Raw genomic sequence first — 26284 nt, 5'->3', positions numbered from 1 at the left:
TGAAAATACGATTTTACAACAGGAACCTTTTGTACAATCATCACAATTTCTTTGAACGATAATTTTTAGAAAATTCATTCAAATTCAGCTAAAATAAAAAAAATTTAAAGTGAAAATTAAAATTTGAGTGAAATAATTGAAACTAATATGAAGCCCTATGTGAACGCATTTTTAAGCTATTTAATTGAAAATCAGCACCAATGTCCGGACATTCCCAAGGAGGAGGCACTGCGTCAGGCTGCGCGGAATTGGAATGACTTAAGCTCGATGGAAAAGCGGGACTATCGAACAAAGGTGTGTTTGGAGTAGAAATAATTAAAAGTTGATTTGAGAACTTCTGTAATTTGTGCGCATTCCCAATGGAAAACTAATGGAAAACCTAAACCCACAGATAGAGAATCGCAGCAAGAAGCATAAATGTTCCAATCGCCGTCATAGACGCAATCCGGGAAAACCTAAGCCCACGTGCCCAAGACCGTGCCCACGACCGTGCCCAATTCCGTACCGAAGACCGTGCCCAAGACCGTGCCGGCCCCAACGCTTAAAGAAATTTTGCAATTTAAAAGCAACTAATGCTGTAAGTACCACCATTAATTTTTATTTTCATTATTTTGAATGCCCAGAAGTCAAATCGCAAGGTTTATATATTTATATAAATATTTATATTTATATATTTATATTTGTATTAATTTATATTAAGGAAGTTTTTGACTGCAAAAATACGCTATGCAAGCGTATGCAAATACTCTAAATATATTACAGCTGTGGTAATGCCAGCAAAGGTATACACACTTCAGCTTGCTGTGAAAATCATATTTTTAAAATCTTAAAATTTATTTGAATATTAATCACACAAACTTCTTTTCGCTATTAACATGCTGTTTCTGAATCTTCGCAATTGCAAAGTTGTCGATATTGATAGGTACTTTTCCTAAATTTTTGCACCTAGGGTGTCTTGCAGTCGTTACTTTGCTTCACTGCCTTGGCTGTCTTATCAGCGTAGCTTTGAAGATTGCCAAAAGTAATTTTAGAGATTATTGTTTACTATTTCATAGGCACGATTGATTACTTCACCCTTATTTACATTGTTGTTTTAAATGGGTTATCTATGGTACATCGCTTTAATGTGCCAGGCAAAATTGTGCATATTGACGCAGTCAAGAAAAAACACTGAGTAATGGTTAGCTAAACTTGTAAATTCTTAAGGAATTTTCAGTATCAATCTAGTCATCTAAGAAATTTAGTTAAAGAGACTTATGTGTTCCATAGGTCTCATTATTCGTTTGCACTCAGATCGAAGACATCAGGAAAACAGTGTCAAAAGGTTTCGGGGGAAATTTCAAGGTACTACAAATAGGTCAAGTCGATTTTGTCGAGAGACAATTGCTGAATTGAGTTGCCAGTAAATTTCAAGTCTCAAAATGTCCCACATTTGCCCGGTCCATAGTAAGGACTCCCAAGCCATAAACATGTAAGTTTTCGTATATACAATATATATCCACGGCTTTCGTCAGCCATATTTAAATTTTAATATATCTGATTTCACTTGTCTTCAGATAAAATTTCCTAAAGTTTATATGTGTTAAATATTTTCAATAACTTCCAAATTTGAAGTAATTTTCAAAGCACTCAAAGCTTTTAATATTTTTCCTATCGAATTTAATTAAATCCTTTCAGCTTAAATGTTTTTTAGCAAAAAGTCTTTTTCGAAGCTTATTAATGCATATTCTTTTTTAATAGTATTTGCTTGTTTTGGCTCAGTGTTAAAAAAAAATAAAAATGGGCATAGATCAAACTTTCTCTGAGCAAATCTTTGCTAAACAAATTGATAAAATCTAAAAGTCGTTGGCTAAACAATATCTAGTCAGTCTGATTAGATTTAGAAAGGCAAAAGTCGTATTTCTCTGTGTAACGCTATGGTTCGTACTTAGCACCAAATCCGCCGAGTCGGACGACACCAAAATCGCCATGTGCGCCTCCTTGGAGTTGGACAGCTGTCGTGCCGAGAACTCGCAGCTTAAACTGAAGCTGATTGAGTACGAGGCCACGATCAAGAATCTCGAGCAACTGGTGACCACCATAGCGGACAAGCAGCACCAGATCCTCAGCGAGGTGGTGGAGATGCGCAAGGAGAGCCGCGCCGCTCCGATGGAGTCCAATCCCCAGGTGGACACTTCAGAATCTTCGTCCGTACAACAACTGGATGACGACGAGGAAGAGGATGGCTACAGGCCGGATTCTGAATCCGAGGGCACTCAGTCCCCGGACCTCGATCGCCAATCCTCTGTGGCTTCGCTGATTTCCTTGTGCTTTTCATCGACCAGCTCGCTGGGCATTTCCAATGCCGGAGCTAGCTCCGATTCTGACTACGATCGGGAATTATATGCCGAATTGGGCATGGACCGCTATTCCGATCATGATCCCGAGACAGATCACTCGGAGGAGAATGGGGAAGACAACTTGGTTGCACTCACACCGCCTGTGATTTCGCCCATACAAGATTACATTATTTCTGATACCGATAGCGAATAATAAGCCTACCGCGTGTATACAAACATGTGCTGAAAGATGGAATTATATGTTGATTTTAAAACAGTTCAGATATTTGCATTACCTGTTTTTTAAGGGGAATCAATTGGAATGGCTACAGAAATTGCTATTGTTTTGAAATAATTTCTAAAAGTGCCGAACGAGAAACAGTATTGTCGTCCCTTCCAACTAATATATATTGCATATTGTTATTGCATACTTATAGGTACCTTTATAAGTGATTTTAAAAATCTAGTTATTTTGGCAGCATCCTCCTAGGTTTCTTTCATACAAATTTGTAATTCCTATCAACCGTTTCTTTGTTAAGAATTACATAAAAAAAGTTTAGAACTAAAAAATATATTTATACTTGATATATATTTTTAGATTTGCGCATAAACACATTTTTGTTATACATTAGGAATGACGAATTTTTTATTAATAATAGGCCTTTAGTTGAAGACGTCTTAAAATAAGAATTCATTAAGTCTAAAATATCAAAGAATTTTATGCTATACTGGTGTTTAGTGCCGGTCCTGCAGTTGCACCCAGAAATCGGGCGGCGAGATTATCAAACCATTGAGGTTCTGGGATAGATCGGGCAACCGATCATTCGGGGCCAGGACGAAGTCGAAGTGTTGGCACATGGTCGCCGTCATCAGGAAGAGCATGTTGCGGGCGAAGGTCTCGCCGGCGCAGAGCCTTTTTCCCGCTCCGAAGGGAAGCGAGACATCCAGCTTTAGGCTGAGTTTGCCCTCGTCGTTGAGGAACCTCTCCGGCCGGAACTGCTCCGGATCCTCCCAGACACGACTGTCCGAGTGGAAGGCATACAGGCTGGGCACCACAATGGTGTCCTAAGAAAAGATATTAAATAGTTATCAATAACGTCCAAAACTCGAGAAATTAGAATCCCACATGTTTAGTCTATTCAAAATCTAAGGAAGAAATAAGAAATATTAAGCAAAAAGTAAAATTTTATGTTGCTTAAAAGCATATATTATAATAAAAAGTTTAATAATTTTGAATAAAATAATTATATTGACCCACTATGTTATCAGGCAACTAATAATACAAAAATAGTTCTTAGGCTATGATTTCAATGGGGAATATTTTACACTACAAGAGAATCATGCGTAACTATTTTCTTAATTTAATATTTGACCAAAAACTTTCAAAATATGCTGTAAAAATTGTATCAAAAAGCCCAAGAAAAGGAAAGCATTTTGAGCTCACCTTTGGTATCTTGTAGCCCAGCAACTCGGTGTCAGCCAGCGCCTTGTGCGGCACATCCGAGGGAACCAGAGTCTCGATGCGTAAGCCCTCGCGAACAGTGGCCTCCGTGAAGGGCATGCTCTTGCGGTCCTCCAGAGTGGGCAGTCTGCCGCATCCGACAACCTCGTCGATTTCGCTCTGTATCCTTTGCAGCACATCCGGGTACAACATGAGATACTGGACGAGCAGCGACAACTGCACGCCGATGGCCGTGAAGGCGGGAAAGGAGAAGTCAACCAGACCCATGATGAACTGATCCCGGTTGAATCCGTAGCCCGGAGATCGGCGCATTTCCGCTATGTAGACGTCCATGAAGTTGCGCTCCACACCCTCCTCGTAGCAATTCAAATGCCGATCCACAAATTCGGCGAAGAACTTGTGCACAAACAGATTCGCTTCGTTGAGCTTGTTGTAGCCACTCCAGTCGGGCCAAAAGTGCCGGATCCAGGGCATGATGCTCAGCATCCTTCCGTAGTCGTCCGCATTCCGCTGGAACTGCATGCCCATCTGGCAGAGCCTCACCAATCTGCCCATCTCCTCGCGACTCTGGCACTCGTTGTAGACGATGTGGAAGTGGCAGTTGACCGAGAAGGGATTGAAGAGCAGCGGCAGGAGCACGCGGTACCCCTCTGGCTTCACCATTTCGTGCTCATGCGGATACTTTGGCCCGTTGCGGATCAGGTCGAGCATGTCCGTCAACTGCTCCTGGATGACCAGCTCCAGCTGGTCGAATCGCCGACCGAAGCCAAAGTCGCGCAGATAACGCAGGATGAAGCGGCGCTGCTCCTTCCACAAGGGTCCATCCTGAAAGAAGATGCCTGCAGAGAGGGGTAGCGAAGCAAGGAAATTCACTCAGCCATATTGACCATCAACGCCCATTGCACTTATCAGTCAAGGTGGCATCCGTAACACTTAACTACTGGTTTTTAATCGCGATACGTTGATTAGGACTTATGACATACACCTCAACAAAAAAAGTTCCTTAAAAGTTTGAAGAGTTCAAAAGCATAATTATATTCGAAAACGTTAAAATTTACAAGTATGATATATGAAAATATCAATATGAACTTTTAGAACTAAATACATTTTTAGATTTTAAGAGAACTAAATTATACTCTTTATGATTTTCTAAAAATTTTTGAAGAAATTTACATTAGATCTTTTGTGATAATTTTTAATCAAAATAATTGTACTTTATGTTAAATGAATTGCATTCTCGTTTTGTAATTTATCCGATTTCTACAAAAAAATCGCAAAGCTTACATTGAATGAATTTATAAATTAATCTATGAGAATGTGATAATCACATGATTTACAAATTTTTGGATGAACAATTTTGCACTTAAAATTTTCTAGCACTTTGTTCAACCTCTACCTATGGTTTAATTACACTTTCTTTAAGTGAAGTGTGCCCAGTATAAATAGGTTTTAGGCGATAAGAGTGTTTTGTTCCCTCGACGCGACAATTAATTCACGATTGACCCCAATTTTGTCAACAACGCCATTTTAAGTGGACGCTATCAGGGGCAGAAAGATCGATCACTCGGACACATTTCGAACTCACCTCGGACTTCTGGGCCGGAGTCGCGCATAGCGCCTACGAATATTTGAGGGCGTCCATCGAAGACCTTGTTGTTGAGGATCTCGCGCACTCCTTCTGCATTGTGGACGACGGCCACCGGAAAGGGACCCATATAGAGTCCGATTATGTCCGACTTGTACCACCGACTGAGGGTCAAAGCAGCCTTGTGCAGGTACTTAAAGTTAATCATCAGCATGAAGAGGTAGCTGCCGAACAACGGAATCCTCGGAGGACCTGCGAATAATCCGATTAGCGCCTGGACTCCTGCCACGATGGTAGCCAACACGAACCGGGAGGGAAGCCACAGGGTCTAGCCACCGCATACCGATACGAAAGGCAAAGGAACACCGCGGTGCAGATCGCCAGGAGAATTTCCGTGATCATCTTAAAGTCCGGCCATAGACTGAACCCGTCGCTGCCGTGCAGCTGCGTTTATGTAGCCACGATAAGTCACTCACACTTTCGCCGGACAAAAGCAATTAAACAATGCCAATCTATATGGATCGGCGTGTATAGATAGAGCGGTTAGCCGGTGCTGCGCGGTCAATGTGGCACTCTGTCTCACTTATGACTTTTTTGATTTCTCGATTAACAGCGGCCGTCAAGACAAAAGTCCAATCTTAGTTTCGCTCCCTTAAGAGCACATGTTGTTTTATCCATTATCCATAAGGTATGTAAGCATCCTTTATGCTTGGAATCTTTTGTTTTGAACCAGAAAAAAAATATTGGAGATTATTCGAAATCAAACCTTTTTCCAAAAGTTTTCTTGAATGTACTGCAAAAATATAAAATGAGATGCTTATAATGTGGACTTAGTTATTTATAAAATTAATTTAAGTACCCATAAAAAAGTGTATTTAAATTGAAAGCGTAGATCTTGCTTTGCAAGTATTTCCTTTAAGCATTTAAAAATCGATCAATCAACTTGACAGAATGTGTATTCATTGTACAGATTGTTATATAATGTTATATAATTCTTAAGCAGTATATTTAAAAAGTTTTTGTAAAAAATGAAGATAAACTTTTTTTTAATCTTATCGATAATGTAGGTATATATTTATGGCTGACAATTAAACAATTACAAATTATATTTATCACGCTAAAAATAACTGTTTAAATCGGTTAAATTTTTAGGCTTAAACGGCAATTAGAATTAACTGTGCTATTATTTTGTCGCCAACTATTCATAATGCCAATTTAAAGTGTTATTATGGCAGAGGGGCTTCTCCAGCCAAAACTAGTTTGCTAATCGGAAGTCAATTCTAACTCGTCGGGGAGGTGAGATCAATCTCAATTATGGGATTGAACTTGGTGGCCTCCTTGGGCGGAGTGTTTGGTGCACGCGAATCCGTAGATTTTTCCGTGGCCAACGAGACGAGCTGTCGCCATTGTGAAACGTCGATGTTAAAGCTTTGAAGATGCTGACAAAGTGAAGACAATCCTTCGACATCGGCTGCCTCCAGATCAAAGGGTATTAAGTGGTCCGCACTGGCTGCTCGCAGTGCAGTGACACCTTTCACACGTGCCGGCAACGCATCGTTATTTATGTAGGTCCCCGTTGTCTGCTTCAGCGTGTGGATGCTATATATTTAAACAAAGAAGCATATATTGCTTTTATTATTTCTTGTGTACGCTAATATGGGACACTTCGTACGTGAGTGTAAATAGGTAGTTGAACTTAATACTTTCATTGACCTTGTAATTGCAATTTGGGTTTCAGATTCTGAAAGTACTTTTTGAAGCTAGTCAAACTCCCTTTGGCCGTCCTCTGGCTTAACTCGCGTTTGGATAATGTATTTAAATCGGTATAGTAGGTATAAGTATTTTTTCAAAACAGTAAACTACAAAAATTATACACAAAATGTAGCATTTGGTAACAACAAATAATAAATATTGTTTGTGTTTCTCCGATTTTGTTTAAACTTTTTTTACAATCAATCAACCCAAGCAAAACAGGAGAAAACGGGTTTTACCTAATTTCGATGAGTACTTTCAAAATCGGAATGCTAAACGACGGTTACTGTTCCAAACCCCTAAAAATTTAGGGGTTAAATTTATCGAAGGTTCATGTTTAAAAGTATTCAAACGAATTCAAAACGAATCTATTCAAACCAATTACTAAATTAATTTAAGTTAAGCTTAATAACATAACTTTAAGTCAAAAAACTTTAAATATAATTCTGCAAACTATGTTTAATAAGTCCCGATTATATATAACTTTTAAGTGAATTCAATAGTAGTTTAAATTAAAGAGGAACTTCGAAGTCATGACTTATGAAAGTTTATAATACTATCACATAGCTTTGGTTCCGATCCACAAAGTTTAAGAAAAATAATTTTGAAAATAAGTTTTTGGACACAATAAATCCTTTCAGTTACATTTTAGGATTGTTAATAAATATGTACATATGTGTTTAAAGATCATCGGGGAACTATACATATAGTTGTTTTACACAAATGTAAATAATTCTGTAGTATGATCCTAGAATAGCTTATATTGAATATAAGAATCCTTTGGGATCATAATTCCTAGTTGCTGACCTTTCCATGAGTTTGTTGTTGCGCTGTGTGGCCAACATTTTGTGCTCTTTTAGCTGCTCCTTCATGACCAAATTCCTTTGTTTGGTGGCCTCCAGTTCCTGGGACAATTCCTCCATGAACGAACATCGCTTTTCCATTTCCTCGCTGCGCTGCAGTATATCTTTTTGAAACTTTTCCACTTCCCGACGATGGCGAACGACTGCCTGTTTGGTATCCACTAAATAGTTCAATAAAAAGCCACTAATTAAAATCGAAGCTGGGACATGGAACACTTTGTGCTGCAACTCACCCAAATTGCTCTTGAATTTGGAGATATTCTTGATTACGTTCGCCTCACGAACTTCCAAGCGAATCTGTTTGTCAAAAATGACCTTTAGCCGCTTCTCGTAAGAGGACTCATTCATTGTTATGGCCATTTGCTAACTTATTTTGCTGCCTTTTCTTTAATTCTTTAAAAATTCACCGCCTTTTGGCTTTCCAGACGCGTTTGTTTTGCTTTCCAGTTAGAGATGTCCGCGTTGGCCTAGAGATGACACTTCCAGGCAATGAAAGAGCTGCCAGACCTCCAGATTTAGTTTTTGTTCGGTATATCGATAGTTGACATCGGGCAATCGCCTCTTGAGACACATCTCTAGAAGCCGGCAAGCAAAAAAATCTGCAAGTCAAATTGGCAATGCAAAAACACTAAAACATCCAATTTTCTGCAACATTACTTGCAATTCCTAAAGTAATAAATTAATGCGTTTGCTGTTCGGCGCCCAGGCAATACGCAACCTTCTCGCTCGCACTTACAGCAGCAGTCGTTTTGGAAAGGTGAGCAAACAAGCAGGTGAAAAATGAGCAAAAACATTTTGCGAAAGAAGAAAACTCGAACAAAGAGTCTAAAAATAGAGAATGGAGAATTTGCATATTTCTGTAAGATATAGACATATCAGATTTGTTGTTCCAAAATTTATTTGCAACGAATGGGTAAGATACCGCCCCCTTTTTTTTTTAGAAACCCCGCGAATCGGTCAACGACCCACTTGTTGTTCTTGTCGCGCCGAATTCAAGGTCACGCTGGTATTTTAAATTCGAAATTGGTTTGTTGGTTCAATTATACTTATATTGGCTATACAGGCCATTAAACTTTATAAATCATCGTAAAGTTACTTGGCAGAACCATTGAAAATTCATTTTAACAGTAGTTTTTAGTTTTATTGTCTTGTCATCGCCAGAACATAAAATGAATGCTGTTTTTTTTAACTATTCCTTGTAATAAACTACCATTGAAGCCGAAAACTAAGAAAAAAATTAAACATTTAAAAATTTGTAACCAAATTATTTAGCACTTTCATATTTATAATTATGTTATTTGCCTTTTTATGTCATTTTATTAATTCGATAACTTTTTATCATAAATTATTAGGCTTTATAAACACTTTATAGGCCGAAAGAGTTTAAAAATTTATAAACCTAATTTGATAATTATTTTTTTTTTTGCCCTCCCGTTCCTTTTCTCACATTAACTTATTTAATTTTCTTAGTAAAATACTCATACGGGGTAAATTAAACATTATTTAATTAAATTAAACATTATTATTATTATTAATTTTTTTTAAATCAATCTTTTTATACTTGACTATCATGTATCTTTTCTCTTATTAGTCCACACCAGCTTACTCCTTCATTTACTATTATAGTCGCCCCCCCCCATAACCCAAACACCCTTCTTATCTCGACGCTTTGCGCTCTCGTGATTTACGGGTGGCTGCATCAATTGACGGCCCCTGTGGTGCAAAGCCGTCGCCTGATAAGCAAGTGGGGCACTTGGAGTGGTAAACGCGAGATTAGCACCGATAAGATACCACCAGGGGCTTATCGTTGGGATTGGGCTGGCATTCCCGGGTCTCGCAATCCGAATCTTTACTCATTCGCCAATCATCTTCTCTTCCAGATGGCCACGGACGTGAAGTTCAACGAAACGCTGAGCTGCAGCGACCCGCAGTCACATCCGGTGTTGATCATCGGCCAGCTGCGCCATCTCAATCTGCTGAAGTTCAGCCACCTGGAGAGCAAGCTCAGTCCACGTGTCAGAGAGGAGACCTTCTCGCACGCCGTGGCCTGTCTGCATCCGGCGCCCACGGACAAGGTGTCCCTCTACCTGGACACGGCCACTCTGGCCGCCCTGCCGTTGAAGGCCTCCCGCCATAACACTGCCTCCCGGGCCCACGCCATCACCCGTCTGGTGAAGAACCATGTGATGAACGTCGCCGAGGAGAGCGTGGTGCTCGTCTGCGAGCGGGAGAACCTCTTCGCCAGCGCCTGTGCGGTGGTCCGGGCTTTTCCCCTCTATTCCCGCAAAACGGGAAATCTACACGCAGCTGCCACAGTTAAGCCGGAGTTCGGATGCGGAGATGATGGCGATGGAAACAAGGATGCACGTAACGTGGTGAACGTGGAGTTTCTGCTGATCAGCAAAGATAGCGGCGTGGGGAGCGAACCTCTGACGGCGGACGAGATAAAGTGCCTGAATGAGACGGCCCGGGGCATCCGACTGACCGCTCGCATCGTGGACATGCCCTGCAACGAGATGAACGTGGACCACTTCATTGAGGCCGTGAAGGAGGTGGGCAGGAAGCTGTGCCTCCAGCCGCAAGTAATCCGTGGCGAGGAGCTGCAGCAGCGCGGCTTTGGCGGTATTTACGGCGTGGGCAAGGCTGCGGCCGTGCCACCTGCCCTTGTGGTGCTCTCCCATCTGCCGAAAGGCGCCCAGGAGACCATCGCCCTGGTGGGCAAGGGCATCGTCTACGACACCGGTGGCCTGAGCATCAAGGCCAAGACCGGCATGCCGGGCATGAAGCGCGATTGTGGTGGAGCGGCCGCCATCCTAGGCGCCTTCTACGCGGCGGTCAAGTGCGGATTCAAGGACAACCTGCATGCTGTCTTCTGCTTGGCCGAGAATTCAGTCGGTCCGAATGCCACACGGTGGGTTAAAGTAACAGATAAGCCTGAATATTTATATATATATATATTTTTAAATGTGTTAGAAAACAATTTTTATCTATTAAGTTATTCACAGAAATCGTTGCTTCATGAACAGAACTTTAAAACACAACCAAATAGGTTTCTGTGACATATCATAAAGTTTTTTAGACTTAAATATGTATATATTATATACATTTATATGTATATATTTATTTTTAAAAGTTAGTTAGCTTGTATTTAAATAGATTTTGTATTTTTTGTTACAGTCCCGATGACATTCACACCCTTTACTCGGGCCGCACAGTGGAGATCAACAACACGGACGCCGAGGGCCGCTTGGTGCTCGCCGATGGCGTTTGCTTTGCCAACAAGGATTTGAAGGCAGATATTATTCTCGATATGGCTACCTTAACTGGAGCTCAGGTGAGAAATTATGTTACATTTTTACAGCACCCTCTTAGAATAACAATATTGCGTGATAACAATCAATTACAATTACAATTTCTTGAAAATTTTAACCAAAGTTAAAGTTTAAAGTAAAGCTTAAATAATATTACCTTGATTTCATTGCATTGTTTAGATGCCTAAATTTATTAAATCTGCCAGCCTTCCCCATTGATTCGGTTTTTCCACGAAACTACGATTGTTTAGCAGCTTCCTTTGAATACTTTTAATCGCATTAAAGGCTAAAATTGAACAAAATGAATGCAACTTTCTGCCACTAATGCGGCCATTGCCGGTTTCCAAGGAATTTCGGTTTCGAGAGATCTTTATCCCAAGGTAAACCAAACCCGGTGGCCTTGGATGTACTGGGTGTGCTGCCTTGTTATGCGAGAATTTATGCCACGCTTTATAAAAGTCACGAGGTTAATTGGAAAAATAAATTGCAAATTTGGTTTTCGCTGGCAACTTGGAGGAATAGCAACGACAGCATTGGCAGACCAACAACAGCAAAGGATTCGTCGTTTGTGGTCGCTTTTGGGTTGCATTGGTGGGTGGGGTAGTGGGTGGTGGGCGGTGGGCGGTTGGCGGTGCGGTTTTTCGATTTCCATTGCTGCGAGAAAGGGAGAGAACGAGGAGCAACTGAGTAGCTGCTGCGATGGCGCACAATTACCATAAATCTTGACTGCAATTTGCTTAAAATATGATGCCAATTTACGTTATTTGTGGTTCGATGGGAAATAAATCGAAACTGGTCATGGGCGTGGCATCCCGCCTCCCGGAATCTGCATTGTTCGCAGGGAATTCCTTGGATAGCCAGCCTAAAAATGCCCAACACTATCGCTTTCCCTTCCTACAAATTTCAACGGTTTGGCATTTTGTTGAGAATTTCGTTGCTGGCGCTTGTTGTGCTTAATTTCATTACACCCAGACACACACCTAGACGGGATGCAATAATATTAATTGCCAGCATTGGGGCAACTGCCACAGCAGCATCAGCAGCATCAAGAACAAAAAGCAGGCAACCAACACTTTTTCGCTTTTACATTTTATGTTCCTGCTGCTTGTTACACCTATTCCTGTTGTTTTCAGCTGTGTGTGGCGGCTCCTGATGCACTGGGAAAAATCATTGCAACCTCTCTTAAAATTAGAAAGCAAATATATACAATAGTTTGTTTGTTATTATATTTTGTGTCTGATACGAACTTTTATTTTATTTCTGTTTGTGATTTTAGGAATATTTTGAGATTTTGTATACTGATATAATGTTAATTAACAAGCTTTTACACTTGCTTTAATATTTATAGTAGAATGTTCCTTGAAATCTAATATTGAAGGATACAAATCATTTAAACTGAAAATGCAACTGTTCTTTATATTCCACATAATATTCCACATAAAAATCACATTATTTATTTAAGAAACCTTGTTAAGTGCAAAGGTAAATAAAGTATAGTATTTCTAGTCCGCAATATAAATATATTTATAATCACAATATATTCTGTGGAAAATGACGCACAAACCAACTTTTAGTAATAATTTATATCATAAAGCCTAGTCCTATATGTTTTTTAGAGTGTAGGTCTGCTGCTGCTGTTGCTTTTGGTGCAATTCCTGGTGTTGCCTTCATTTGTCCAGCTGCAGTTGAACACGCGCCACGGAGTCCTTGCCTGTTGTTTGGGTGTTGCTTGTGCTAAATAACCTTGCACCTTTTTATTGCCGGTCGCGTCGGAAGCTCGCAATTTTCGTGGATCCCCAGCCCAACACCTCTCCCCTTTGGTCGTTCTTGTAACATTGTTAGTTGCTGTACAGTTTTATTGCTGGCATTTTGTTGATTGTTGCTTGTTTTCTATCAAACCCTCCCCAGCGGGTGCGGAACATTCCTAAATAAATGTTCACCGACCAGGTCCTTGAATATTTCATTTGCGATTTCTCACATACACACCATATCTCTCTTTATACTCGTTCCAGGGGGTAGCAACAGGCAAATATCATGGTGCCGTATTGACAAACTCGGAGACTTGGGAGGCGATGTCGTTGCAGGCTGGACGCAAATCTGGCGATTTATTGGCGCCCATAATTTATTGCCCCGAATTGCATTTCTCCGAATTCGCTTCGGCCATTGCCGATATGAAAAACTCGGTGGCGGTAAGTACTTTTCTTGCACCATTTAAAACTACTAGTAATAAAACTGAAAACTTTATTTTATTCCTGGTTCTAAAACAAAAACGCTTAAGAGAGATCCAAAGCATTGGAATTTATTCAATTTCATTTTCTGCATTGTACGCCTTACAAAATGCGGGAAATAATAAATTGTGTTTTCCGGTGGCTCCCTTAGTTAACCATATTTTATTTATTATTTTAAATGCCCTACTGAAAATTTAATTTATAAACTCCAGTTTTTGTCTACAAAGCATTTAAGCACGAAAGCAAATTAAATTTGATTCTTTGTGCCCAAAAAATTTGTATAAAAGTTAGACGGATTGAAAAAAATTGGGTAGACACACAGTCATCTATTAAAAATTAAAGTTTCAGTTCTTTGTAATTCATCAAGACCCATCAAATTACAACTTTCATTTTGTGTTTAACAATTCTGTAAAATTCAGTTTAATTTACATTTTTTTTTTAGATTTTTCTACCTTATTATTTCGATTCTCCCGATATCAGTTTAAAAGCTTTTTTCTCCTTTACTTCAATTGAAACTATCTTCGACTGCCATCTCATCGTCGTCACTCCATTCCTCGCCATTTCTAAGATTAACAGTGGTCTGCCTCCAAATCAATCCCCAAAAGTACCTTAATTTATGCATTATCGAAGACACCCGTGCTGAACTTTTCCGGCCGCACGCATTTGATAGAGAGACACAGTGACTTTGAGAAAGTTTTAATCGAGTTACGGTGTAACTTTATTCATTTGTTTTCAATCCATTTTCATTTTGCGTTCCCCCACACATTCTCTGCCCTCTGCACTCCAGAGATATTTTACACAGATTTTTAATTAACTTTATCGCTTGCACTCAATGTTGTTCTTTTGTCTTACACTCGACCGCATCGTTGCGGAAAAATGATGAACGTCATGTTTGCTTTAAAGATTGATTAGTATTACTCTGATTTATGCCCCACACACCGCTCTCCGCACTCTGCACTCCGCACAACGACCCATGTAGCATTCGCATGTATCAAAAACTTTGGCGTTCAATCTACGCCACCAGCAGCCATTAGAAAGGCCAGTCAGTCCGAGCGGCGGGTCCTGCCCACAGTTTGGGTAGGGTATGGGTATGGATCTGGGTCCTGGGATGATGGTACACTAGGTGAGCCATAAACCCGTCCATGAGTCCTGGCCACCGGAGCGAGGTGCGTCGTAGCCCCGGGACTCTGGCTCGACTCGGTTTGGCTCGCTTCGGTTCCAGTTCCTGCCACAACAGCCAACCAAATCAAGTTACCTTATTGTACGTCGCAAGCGCCTCGGATCAATGGTCATTCATCATTGTCACGCCGTGGGCGTCGTCGGGCGTCGTCAGGCGGTGGGAAGCTAGGCAGGTTGTAGCCTGGATGGCCAAAGAGCTGCCAGGAGGGACTAGGAGTAGCAGGAGTGGCGGGAGGAGGACTGACTGGTGCGTAGATGCCAGGCAGGTCAAGTGGCGTGGCAATTTTGGCTACCTGCCAATCGCCCGCCCTGCCACCTTTCGATAAGTACACGTTCCGAAAATCTTTATTCTTCTGAGAGATAAATTAGATTTTAAAGAAGACATATTTGTAACCATTAACATGACTTAAGTTTCAATAATTTAATATTGAAGTTAAAAAAGCTGTTATGATCTGAGTTATAAATTAGCATTTTGATACATTATTTAGGTTGTTTTATTAAATATACCCTTTTCATTTTAAACATACCAATCTTCAGGTTTCCAGAATATTTTAATATTATGTGCACTAGAATTTAAAACCTGGTATTTATTAAATTTAAAATAGTTTTAAACAGAGCAGCGAGGAAGCAACTAATATTAATATTTCTTATAACAATTAACCTTTTCTTTAAAAGGCAAAAATGGTAAAAGCTAATTATCTTAAATTCCATTTTTTCCCCTTTATTTAATAGTTCAGATTATTTTTGAAGAAGTTGTTACAAAAGTTGTTTCCTTTATAGTGTTGTTCAATTATATGTTTTGTATTGAAGCTCTGCTAAGGATGTAAAGATGCTGAATTGTTTGTTGTTTAACTAGCTTAAGTTTAGTTGAGTAGTTTTCATTGTTTTACATAAATATTTTCGCTTTTCATTTTTTAGATTTGGCTAAGATTATTTGTTCTCTGTCGTTTTTTCGTTGCCTGTTTGATTTTTCGTCAGTCTACCACCCTATCTCCCCGTTCGAAAAAAATGGGAATCAAGTCAAAATATCACACCGCTGCAGGTTGGCCATGCCATACACACACACACACACAGACACTACACACACTGAGCACTATACACCGCACCCCTTTACCCCTTGACGTCCCTGCTGCAGTTGATGTGACAGCGCCGCGCACTTTGTCAATGGTGTCTGTGATAAAGTGTTTTAAATTCCAAATGCATTCAACGTTAAACGCGAAAAAGGTGAAATACCAGGCCACCCATCAGCCATTACTACCCATCACCGTCGCATTTTTTCTGGCTTTCAGGCAAATTCCCACGCGCTGCGTTAAATTACATGAGCTAGCTTTTTGCGCCCTACTCCGTTTCTTGTTTTTTATTTTGGTCTTTCGGGTGTCTTTTCCCCTAGTTTGCCACTAAATGGAGGGATTATGAGTGTTGTTAGCGGTCGCCAGGGCGCTTTGTTGGCCGCTGGCTTTGGCTTTCGTTCTGCGGCGCCATTCAGCTCATTTTGGCAAACCCGAGCAGGTGGTTACCAGATGACCCCCATCCTTCACCCCATCCTGTCTGGTCCTTAAATAACCGATTCCCATTTGTTTCACGCTCTTTTCGAGTTGTGATCCCCCGGTGCGTGGTGATATCTGCGGCTGTTGGCTGTCAGGCGTATTTGCGAATTAAGCGAAACCATTTAAGCTGATAATTAGGAGGGTCTCTTTTCGGGCTGAACTGCAGATTCCGATGATTTTGGATTTTGGTCTGTTGGGGGTTCGCTTTTGAATTGTCAATTGTGTAAGAGTCTGCCTGGGGTTTCGCTTTGCCAAATTATTGGTGGCACTGGGAGGTGTTTTTGTGCTATTGTTTGTTGATGTTATTCAAGCAAACTAAAGATATTTTAAAGTATTTAGCTTCCCAGCTATAAATGATAATAATGTATCCCTCTTGTGTTTTTTTTTTAATTTCTTGTAAAATGTTTTAATTACAAAAAGAGAAAATAGTAACAAGTAAAGAACCAAGGGGGAACTGTATTAATTTTCCATGAACAAGAATGTGCGCAGTATTCAAGGGCGGCAGCAACTGCTCATTAAATTACAATATTCAGCGAATTACTTTCCGGCTGCCCTTAACCTTTGAGCCTTTTGCTTTTTAAAACCAAATTCCCTCTTCCAGGCCACTAAGCAGAGGCAAACAAAAAGTGGGGAAAATAAAAATAATATTATCCCGAATTTCGACAACTTTATGACCGCGAGACAGTCCGACCCAGAAATCATTCATCCATTCCCACAACCTTCGGCGAGTGGCTTCTTCCTAGTAAATCAGACTTCTGGCCCTTTTGTCTGCGGCTTTCGATTCTGTTTAACATCTGGGAGGGTATTTGCGTCCACTGTGTAGTGTGTCATAAGTAAAACATAAGCAACACGAAGGCGGGACAATAAAATTTGCTTAAACATTTTCAATTGTTTCTCAATTTCCCGGCGACGGCGCGAAGGAATCTAAGTCGAAAGTTGCTCGTCGTTTTATGACTGGGAAATTTTCCCATTGTTGGTAATTGATTTTTATGTTAAATCGTAAAAAGCTGTTCCCAGTTTCCTGGAAGGAGGCATGAATTTTAGATAAACCCATTCCGCGGCAGCAACGTGTTGCAGTCTTTTGCCGCACACGCGGCGTATGCGTAATTGTTTTTGTTTCGCCAGACCCCCTCCCCTCCCCCTCCCTCGACTACAGTTCATTTTTATTGGGCGTCGACATTTTAAATTCAATTCTACGGCGACTTTTTACGTGGTTTAATGAATTAAATTGAACTTTTTATGTGGCAAAGTTTTTTACGGCACGACCTCCAGGCGCCAAGTATTTTCATTTTCATCGTTGTTGTGGTTATGCTTAGCCGGGGTTAAGTTTTTTGATTAAAGCCAGCCGCAGCAGTTTATAAATAATGCTGCCCAAGCTCAGTGGTTTAAATGCAGATTTCACCAGGGAGGTCGCCTTGGTTTCCAAAAGGGGGTGGAAGGTCACGTAATTTGCGAAATGATTCCCATTTCCGTTGCCTACTCGAAGGGGCGGCGACTGTGTTAGCACAAATCTTTCCGCTTGTTATTTCTCGGTTTCCGTTCAACTTTTCAGCCGCCAGAGATGCCAATAGCTTATTTTATTAGGATACAACAAACATAACGTTTTCTGAAAAATATGGCTTAAATTATAACAAAGAAAATTTATTATTAATGTATTTAAATACCATCTTCTCAAATAAGTTACCACTGCGCAAGGTAAGCAAATATAAGAAAAAGACATTTTTAAACTTATTTTGCGTTTAGGTTCCTTTTAAAAAGTGTATGTTTAAAATCGAACGGTCATCACCAGAATGTATTAATATTTTCTTTTTTCCTTTACTAAACTGAACCATCTCTTGGTATATATATATATTTTTTCAGCTTTTCCCTGCGGCGGCAAAGTTTTTAAAGCGCTGGCTGCGACATTGCGAAAAAAATTGAATAAAAACTGTAGCCGCCTTCAGCGAAACCATTTGATGGCATCGATGGCAAATCCTTTTCAGAGCTCGCTTCGATTATTGAATGAATGCGTAATTGATACTCGCATTCGCGACTCCCTGCCGATTGATGCCACGGGGCATGAATCAGTCACCGATGTAATCTCTCGCCCCCTCCACGCCTCATAAATGCAGTTATCATAGATTGAATATGGCCAACCGCAACTTAAATGTGAGACAATGTCGCCCGGTTGGCTAATTTCAATTCAAGTTAATCGCAAATGAATCGCATCATCGCCAAATGCGGATGTTTTGGGATGAGTGATGCTGCGAGTGGTGTTAGTGTGGGAAAGCGGCGTTGAATATGAAACGGGGTGGGCCTCGAACGGTCACGTTCCCAACCGCAATTAGTCGGCGACCCATTGTCAAACTCTGGTGGGTCGTGGGTAGTGGGTGGATGTGAGATTTGATGTTGCTTCGTTATTTACAAAAGGCCAAGAGAGATACAAACACACATCATCGGACACTCACACAATCAGGACCTCCCGGGCCTAATGCAATCAATGTTAATGACATTATGTTGACAAATGTTTGCCATTATTGATGAAAGGCAGACTCGATTCGACTGAATTCAGCTCGGCCCGAATATAGCACATGTGCGTGGGTGTCCTGATCAGGCTCGACAAACGTTGAACATTTAATTAGCGCCACAGTTATATAGAGACCTTTAATTTTTGACAGTAGTACCAATTATGGTGTAATACCAAACCTTTCTTATGGGACGGTAGATAACAATAAGCGTTTTTAAGTGATTAATAGAAATACTTACATTAATTATTTACAGTTCCATTAACAAACTCTTGTCATAAAAAGCGTTTTTTTAAAGACCATTTGTATTTTTAACACTTATTCCTCGGCCTCGAAAACGTTAGAACATCTATCTCAGCTTTTGCCTCAACAGCAACTTTGTGGCTTACCATTTCCGTTCGCCTTCGACTAAAATTGGTTCATTGGGAAACATTGCACTTGGAAAGTTTTGGGGGCACTCCATCTCCGAGCAAATCAAACCGTAGTGGTTATGTGCAGAGAAGCATCAGCCGCAAGTTTCATAACAAAAGCTAGTTATTAGCTGCGAAACCGCCAAAACCAGTAGCGGCCATGTTAGGCGAAGAAATAGAGTTTCGTCAGCACCAACAGGAACCCAAATCCACTGGAAAAATGGCTGCATCGAAAAAGCTCAAATTTATATTTCATAAAAAATGTACAAATATAAATGATTATTTTTTAAAAAAGCCTGGTGCTTACAATACAAACGAGTTAACTATACAATATTCGCTGCCTATTTGTACACTCTTTTAAAATATTTTATTAATTTTAAAACTGTACGCAGAAATAGGACATTTGTTTGTTAAGACCTTGCTGTCTGTGATATAAAATATGTATCTTTTTTCAGCTATTTATAAAAAGAAACTTCTTCCAACTTAAGTTATTAATAATTTAAAATTATTGCCTCTATTTCTTTTAATTGTAATATTCCCGAAATCCAGGTTTTCAATTTTAAAATTTGTTCTTTGCTTTGTCAGGAGGTAAACGCTGACTGCAGTCTTCAGTTTTCAGATATTGTTCTTCGAGTCTGGAGCTCTGTTGCTTCAATGGATTTTTGACTTCCGGTGCTCGACGGACGATATTTGCACGTGTGTGTGTGAGTTTTTCATCTTGAAAGGGGAACTGAGCGCGTTGTCATGTAATTTTCACAGCTCTGCATCCCCAAAATGTCCTGTCCGCTCGGTACCGAGTCTCCTGCTGCTGAAGTCTGCCAGTTAACTCCTTTTTTTGGCCAAATGTCAGCAGAGTGTTCGCATGTGTGCGATGGTTCCTCCTTTATTTGGCCAGTCGCTAGTGTGCGTATGTGTGTGCGTGCGTGTGTGTGTACAAAGTGTACTTTATGTTTGGCATTTAAGCGCTGCAATTTCCGCTCAAGTTAGTAGAGCGACTGCTTCCGCTACGCAGCTGCCAGTGCATGGCATATAATTTAGGCATTAGCACACCCAGTCATGCCACTGGCGAGGTAAGTTCGATTGCTATTTGAAGAGTTAAAAAAAAATATAGAAAATACGAAGTTTTAAATGGTTCTTTCCGTGGCTATCGCTAACTACCTTTAAATCAAAAATCCTTGCGAACAATAAAAGATTAGGCTGGTCAGCTATTTATTTAGCAATTGCAGTTTCATTGGTTTTTTGATTTTATGTGAGGCTTTAAACAAAATAAGCATTTAAGTGTTAAAATATATGTATGAAACGAGTGTAATTGTGGATTTTTTCACTTTTAGTTCAAAGTTTTTGAACATTAAAATATAAAAAAAACCGTAAAAAAGTATTTTTTTTTATTAACAGACTAATATATCCATGTTAAACTTTTTAAAGGTTATTATTATGTTTAATGCTGTGTACAAAAAATTATTTATTATAATGAAATGAATTAACTTTTCCTGACAACAAACCCCTAAAACTTCTATTTCATTTAAAACACCAGAGCAACAGTCCGTTTTTCAAGCTACCCTCGTTTGTTCATCTATCTCTATAAATATATTTTCTTGTTGCACTGCACCACAGGACGCTTTTTTAATAAAGCGACGCCAAGTTTTGCTTGTTGCGTGCAGCACAGCACATCCAAAAAATGTCACATATAGGAGTAGGAAAACACACATCCGAGCGTATAAGTCACCATGTCTAACTGTAACTTCCTTTCCGCTTGCAGGATCGACAGAACGCGCAATCGTCCTGCGCCGGCCTCTTCATCGCCGCCCATCTGGGCTTCGACTTTCCCGGCATTTGGATGCACGTCGATATGGCCACGCCCGTGCATTGTGTAAGTGATTCGACGGCAATCCGCTTTATTTTCCATCGTATTTAATATGATTTCTGTTCTGTTTCAGGGGGAGCGTGCCACTGGCTACGGCGTCGCCCTGTTGCTGACCCTCTTCGGTGGCCACACGAACTCCAAGCTGCTGCAATCGATCGCCCCCACCGACGAGGAGCCGCCCTCGAAGCGCCTGTGCCGCGACTAACTCAGCCCGTCGCCGCCTGCTCCAAGTGCCTACCCGATTAATATGCATTTCAATCATTTGTTCAATTGTGCTCCAGGGCTAGCAGCCAATTTGTGTAGCCGATAGGCCCCAAAAGAGGACCATTGTAATTTAGAAATAAACGAAGTACGAAATTAAACTGGTTGTTTTGTTGTATGAATATTTAGAAATTAAGATAGTTAATGCCAGATTTTAATCAATTTGTTTGTTACAATAATTTACGTTCATATGACATTTTAAGCATGTTTTGTAATATTTTATACTACATAGGTCAAAAAAGTTAACAGCAATTTTATGGAAGCCAAAATGTGTTTTTTGATTCTGGTTCAAGCACTTCTCCTTTAAGTTCCCTAGAACAAAAGTGGATGAGGTGTAATGTTAGAATATAAGATCATCATTTCTTTTATCATTTACAGCTTAAGAGCTTGAGGTTATTTCATATTGAATTTAGTCCATTAATATTCATTAACACAACAGAAAACTTTATACTGTTAACCAAACCAAAACCAAAATTAGTTTTGAGGAAAAAGCCTAAAAGTCTAAAGCTTAACATTTTTATATGGTAATCCAAATTATTAATTAATATAAAACTTTTTCTAAGCCCGCTTAAATTAGTAGTATTTTTTGAGCAAATTTAATTTGCAGTTTGTGTAGTTAACACGATGGAGAACGCACCCCCATGTCCACGTGGAGCTCGCCAGCTTTGTCTTTGTCTGTCATTTCTTCCTTTGGCTGTTCAATTAAGCGACACTCTGGCTGCTCCCGATGTTGCTGCCGTGCAAGTTGCTGTTGCTGTTGCTGGTGTTGCTGCTGCTGCCAGGCGCCCGACATCTAAGTGGATTCATCAGCCGCGGCATGACCATCGCCATTCTCATCATCGTCAGCGTGATCATCATCTCCTTGCCGACAGTGCAATTGTGTCGGTGGTGCAACCATTCCATTTCATTCCGTCTCCATCTCCATGCCATCCGCGCCGACGATACAAATTAAATTGCAACATCATTGTGCCACGTCGTCGCAATCGCATTGCATTGCTGCTGTCTTTGTTGCCTACTTTTGTGCGCTCCAGAGTTTTACGCTCGCGAGTTTGTCAGCTGTCAGAGGAGGGGGGCTAGATTGCCACGCCCTCTCCCCAGAACGTCCACCAACTAATGCCAATGCCGTGCACTTTTATTTGCTGAATTACCCAAATCCACCGTCCCACCGCCTTCGTTTTTATTTGCTTTGTTATTCCAATTGCGATTCGGGGGCGTGGGTCCTTTGCGCTTTTGTTGTTTAATTAGCTTGAAATGCGTTTATTTTCATTCGTGAGTGGTGTAAACAACGCGTCAGGTGAAGTCACATACCTGCATATATATCTATATGTGTCAGGTGATTTGTTAAGCCCTGGAATGTGGCGCTGGCTTTGCCACCGATTTCTCCTCTGGTACCATTCACCATCCTCCATTTTGCTTAAGCCAGCAATTGCACTCACATTCGAATGGTGGCACATGCTGCAAGTGCAGTTAGCATTCCGTAGGGGATTTCAAGTGTTTGCCCCTTTCTCATGGCCTTATCTGGGGTTTATTCTGCGAACAGATCGGGTGAAGTAGTCTTTTGGGAAAGTGGCAATATCAAGTTCATCAAATTGTATTTTAAGCGGTGATTTCGAGGTGAGCTTTACTTGTATAAAACAGTGGGTCAATTATTGTCCGAATTGGTCAGCAAAATATTAGGTAACCGCAAATCAAGTTGAAGGAATATACAACCATTCAAATTAGGTATTTCCTTTTTTTTAATGGCTAAAAAGTTCAATATTGGGTTAAAGTGTGTAATTGCAGCATAAAATGGTTGTTTGTTTCCTCACTGCTGTCAATTATGACGCGATTATTTTGTAATGTGATACAATTTAGATTTGCTACATCATTTACACAAAAAAAAAACGCAAATATTTTGTTGCCATGAAATGATTTGCATAATTCAATTACTAAACATAAAGTTTTGTCAGCAAAGCAGTTGGGATTATTTGCGCTTTGCACACAAGCCAAATTATATTAGCGTTCTATGAAAAGCGCAGGAAAGTTAAATGGTGTTTGACAGATTTTATCGATGGATATATTTTAGTTTTCACCTGTTTCTAATTTGTATTTAATATGTAAATATTTGTGAGAGTTTCCTCTAAAGACTTTTAAAAGTAATTGTTTTTATTTTTATCAAAAAAAACGTTATTTATTTATATTCGTTTCGTTTAAATGAACTGGTTTGCCATGGCAGATTGACTAGCATCAGCTGCGAGGAAATTACAAACAGCCATTAAATTGGTTTGTTGACTGCATACGTATCACTCATAGGACGCGTTGGCGGCAAACGGTCGACCTCGACCCCATTGAGATTGAACCCTAAACGGCTTACCAGCGGGGCTCAAGGCTTAAGGCTCGATGGACGCCACAGTAGACAACATCTACAACTCCCTGGATGTCGGCCATAAATATCTTCACACTGCCATTTGGACAACAGACATGAATCACACTAGAAAAAATATAGAAAAAACTTTAAAAAGGAAAAGAAAAATGGAGGTGTTACCTTTACCTATTGTTCTCAAATAGAAAGTGGTGTAAATTTACCTGCTTAAGAAAATTTAGATTTTCTTAGATTTAAATGTTTTTGCTTTTAGCTATAAGCAATGCTTTTGAATAGGACACACTAAGTGAACTAAAATTTTAGTCTTTGTTTTTATTGAGAATGAGAACGTTTTTTTTAGTGCAAAATCCTTTACTGTCCTGTGGAATGCCTCTGCAGCAGCAGTTGACTTTTGCCGCATTGGCGCTTGGCCCCCAGAGCATTTGCCCGGTTTTTTTATGCTCACAACTCAATTTGAAGCCAACTGGACGAAGTGCGTGCCCAACTGGCCGAGGAGCACAAGGAGCCGGCAAAAGGAACAAAAGCAATATTAGAATTTGTTGCCGGGCCGTGCGGCTTTTGTGGCACTTCTCATTGTTTTTCCCACAGCATTCTTGTTGCTCTGCTGTTACTTTTTCTCCGGCTGCTCCAGCCGCACGACAGCTTAACCCCAGCACAGCGTTTAAGCTGCACAAGTTTCGAAACAAATCCCGCCCAGATCCATAATTCTTTTCCGCACCTAAAGTGACAGAGATCTCGGCTTTGTGTGCCGTAGCCGTTGCCTTAGCCGTAGCCGTAGCCGTTGCCTTAGCCGTTGCCTTAGTTGCCTTAATGTTTAATTTTTATGCCAGCCTCTGAATTATGCAAGACACCAGAGGGCCACTGAGATTTCCCCCGTTCCCGTTGCTCGATATGAAAAACAGATAATAATTTTATCCGGCCGGAGAGGTGAAGGGGGGAAATCACAGATAAATAATGGAAAACGAGGAGAGACACATAACAAATTGTCAATTTATAAAGTGAAAGTTTTTGGCCGGCTAATGGATGCCAAAACTTGAATAAATAATAAATTAACCGAATACTTTTGCGGTTAGGCCGGAAAAACAAAGCGAAATGAATTGAAGTAAAATGCGGCGATGATTCTTCACGGAGCAGTAGCTGTCATAAAAAAAACACAAAATAGAAGGCCGAAAAACGTGAAGCGACGCAAAGAAAACCGCAAAGCAGGTAGCAGTGGGGGCAATGGGGGCAATGGTGGATTTTCCTCCAGTGGCCATGGGGCAATAGCTTAAAATTAGCCATAAGCAAAATTACTGTAAAATGGTTTAAATGAGTGTAAGGGCAGAATGTAATAAGCCCAAAAGAAGCGCATAATAAAAAGGGCAGCGCCGAGTGGTCTGCGAAACAAAGGTCGCGATGGGTGGGCGCCGTATAGCCACCCACCTCCCGTGGGGCGTGCTGTTAAATGAAGAATAAAGCAGCAAATACAAATACGAAATGTGCTTTGCAGCCTGCCTTCACACTGTCATACACAAAATAATGGAGTCCATACTTTATTTACAATTTATTTGAAGGTTTTTACTTTCGGTTTAAACAAAATTGGAAAGCTCTATTTTCAAGAACAATCCGCATATACTATATATATATATATATAATAAAAAATATATAGATTACAATTATATTTAAAGTCAAATCGTAAGGGATAAGACAGTTTTTAAGTTGGTTTAATTAAAATAAAGAGGAAATCAAGTAAAATAAAATAAAGTTAAACCTTTTAAACGGCCACAACAATTTTTGAAGTTTTTTACTTTCGGTGTCATTTAATTTTTTTTGTCCACAACTGTATTTTGCTGCGTGAGTTGAATTCTGATGGCAAGCATATTTTATGAGTTTTATTGTGCTGCTGCCTTTTCTTGTCTCCTGGCGAGGCTGATAATAAAACTTGGCCGCTGGCAGGCAGCGCAGCCCGCTGGGAGCATAATCGAGCCTTTTACATTGGTCCTGGGTGCCGGCACATGTATCTGTGTGGGTGCCAGGCAAAGGAAAGAGTGTGTGTGTGTATGTTAGGAGTGTGTGTGAACGCAGCTTGATTTCACGTCTGCAAGAACAAATATTTCCAAGTCCGCACCATTGTACGACTTTCACACACACTCTTAAATTTTTTAAATTATTAAAATATGTTTGCTTTATAATAACTTTTTGGAATTTAAAAGCACAGACAATTTACATTTTCTGAAAGTTACACAAGATTTTATGAGGTTAAGTTTATTTATTTAAAAAATAACATTAAAAAATAGATTCGAGACGGTATTAGAAGGTGCGCTTTGTGATTTTTGTTGTTTAAAGCTGCCAGGAAATAAGGTTGAAAGAATTATCTCCAAACACGTTAAATTGTTTACACTTACATATTGACAATTAATACCTTAATTTATTATAGAATTTTAAAAGACCTACACATATTTTAAAATGTGTGATGTGCATAAATTTATATACTTGCCAGGTGGTAGGACAGAACTCTTTTCTGAGGTAGATACTCCTAAAAGCATCGGTAAGGCTCATGTGGTGTTTTCCATTTTGTGTATTGTTCCTGCTCTTGTTTTAAAAAAATTGAAAATGCAGGAGTGCAGCAGGAGCAGGAACAGATATTGCCCCAAAGGGC

General features: G+C 40.1%; 4 protein-coding genes across 5 annotated transcripts; 2 read left to right on the top strand and 2 right to left on the bottom strand.

Annotated features, from left to right (window-relative positions):
- The first annotated feature begins 99 nt into the window (after window positions 1–99).
- LOC108136889 (probable aminopeptidase NPEPL1) lies at window positions 100–21385 on the top strand. Of its 2 annotated transcripts, XM_017258344.2 has the most exons (7): window positions 100–294; window positions 392–577; window positions 9861–10891; window positions 11158–11314; window positions 13304–13480; window positions 20919–21029; window positions 21097–21385. In XM_017258344.2, the coding sequence occupies exons 1-7, from the start codon at window positions 148–150 to the stop codon at window positions 21226–21228; spliced, it is 1941 nt and encodes a 646-aa protein (XP_017113833.1). In that variant the 5' UTR covers window positions 100–147; the 3' UTR covers window positions 21229–21385. The 2 variants fall into 2 exon arrangements, with proteins under 2 accessions (XP_017113833.1, XP_017113835.1); XM_017258346.2 differs by lacking the exons at window positions 100–294; window positions 392–577 and adding an exon at window positions 8554–8737.
- LOC108136892 lies at window positions 468–2600 on the top strand. The gene is made up of 3 exons (XM_017258349.1): window positions 468–577; window positions 1270–1471; window positions 1932–2600. Exons 2-3 carry the CDS (start codon window positions 1422–1424, stop codon window positions 2530–2532), a joined length of 651 nt encoding a protein of 216 aa, XP_017113838.1. The 5' UTR covers window positions 468–577; window positions 1270–1421; the 3' UTR covers window positions 2533–2600.
- On the bottom strand, window positions 2921–5809 carry LOC108136890 (probable cytochrome P450 304a1). Its single transcript, XM_017258347.2, has 4 exons — window positions 5674–5809; window positions 5366–5617; window positions 3763–4619; window positions 2921–3383 (listed from the first exon to the last, which is right to left on the bottom strand). Exons 1-4 carry the CDS (start codon window positions 5765–5767, stop codon window positions 3054–3056), a joined length of 1533 nt encoding a protein of 510 aa, XP_017113836.1. The 5' UTR covers window positions 5768–5809; the 3' UTR covers window positions 2921–3053.
- LOC108136891 (kinetochore protein Spc25) lies at window positions 6351–8419 on the bottom strand. The gene is made up of 3 exons (XM_017258348.2): window positions 8214–8419; window positions 7925–8141; window positions 6351–6964 (listed from the first exon to the last, which is right to left on the bottom strand). Exons 1-3 carry the CDS (start codon window positions 8338–8340, stop codon window positions 6646–6648), a joined length of 663 nt encoding a protein of 220 aa, XP_017113837.1. The 5' UTR covers window positions 8341–8419; the 3' UTR covers window positions 6351–6645.
- Window positions 21386–26284: the final 4899 nt, after the last annotated feature.

This window comes from Drosophila elegans, unplaced genomic scaffold, assembly GCF_018152505.1.
Source record: "Drosophila elegans isolate 14027-0461.03 unplaced genomic scaffold, ASM1815250v1 contig_476, whole genome shotgun sequence".
NCBI lineage: Eukaryota > Metazoa > Arthropoda > Insecta > Diptera > Drosophilidae > Drosophila > Drosophila elegans.
Note: the sequence above shows the minus strand (reverse complement) of the source record. Positions and strands in the feature narration are given on the sequence as shown.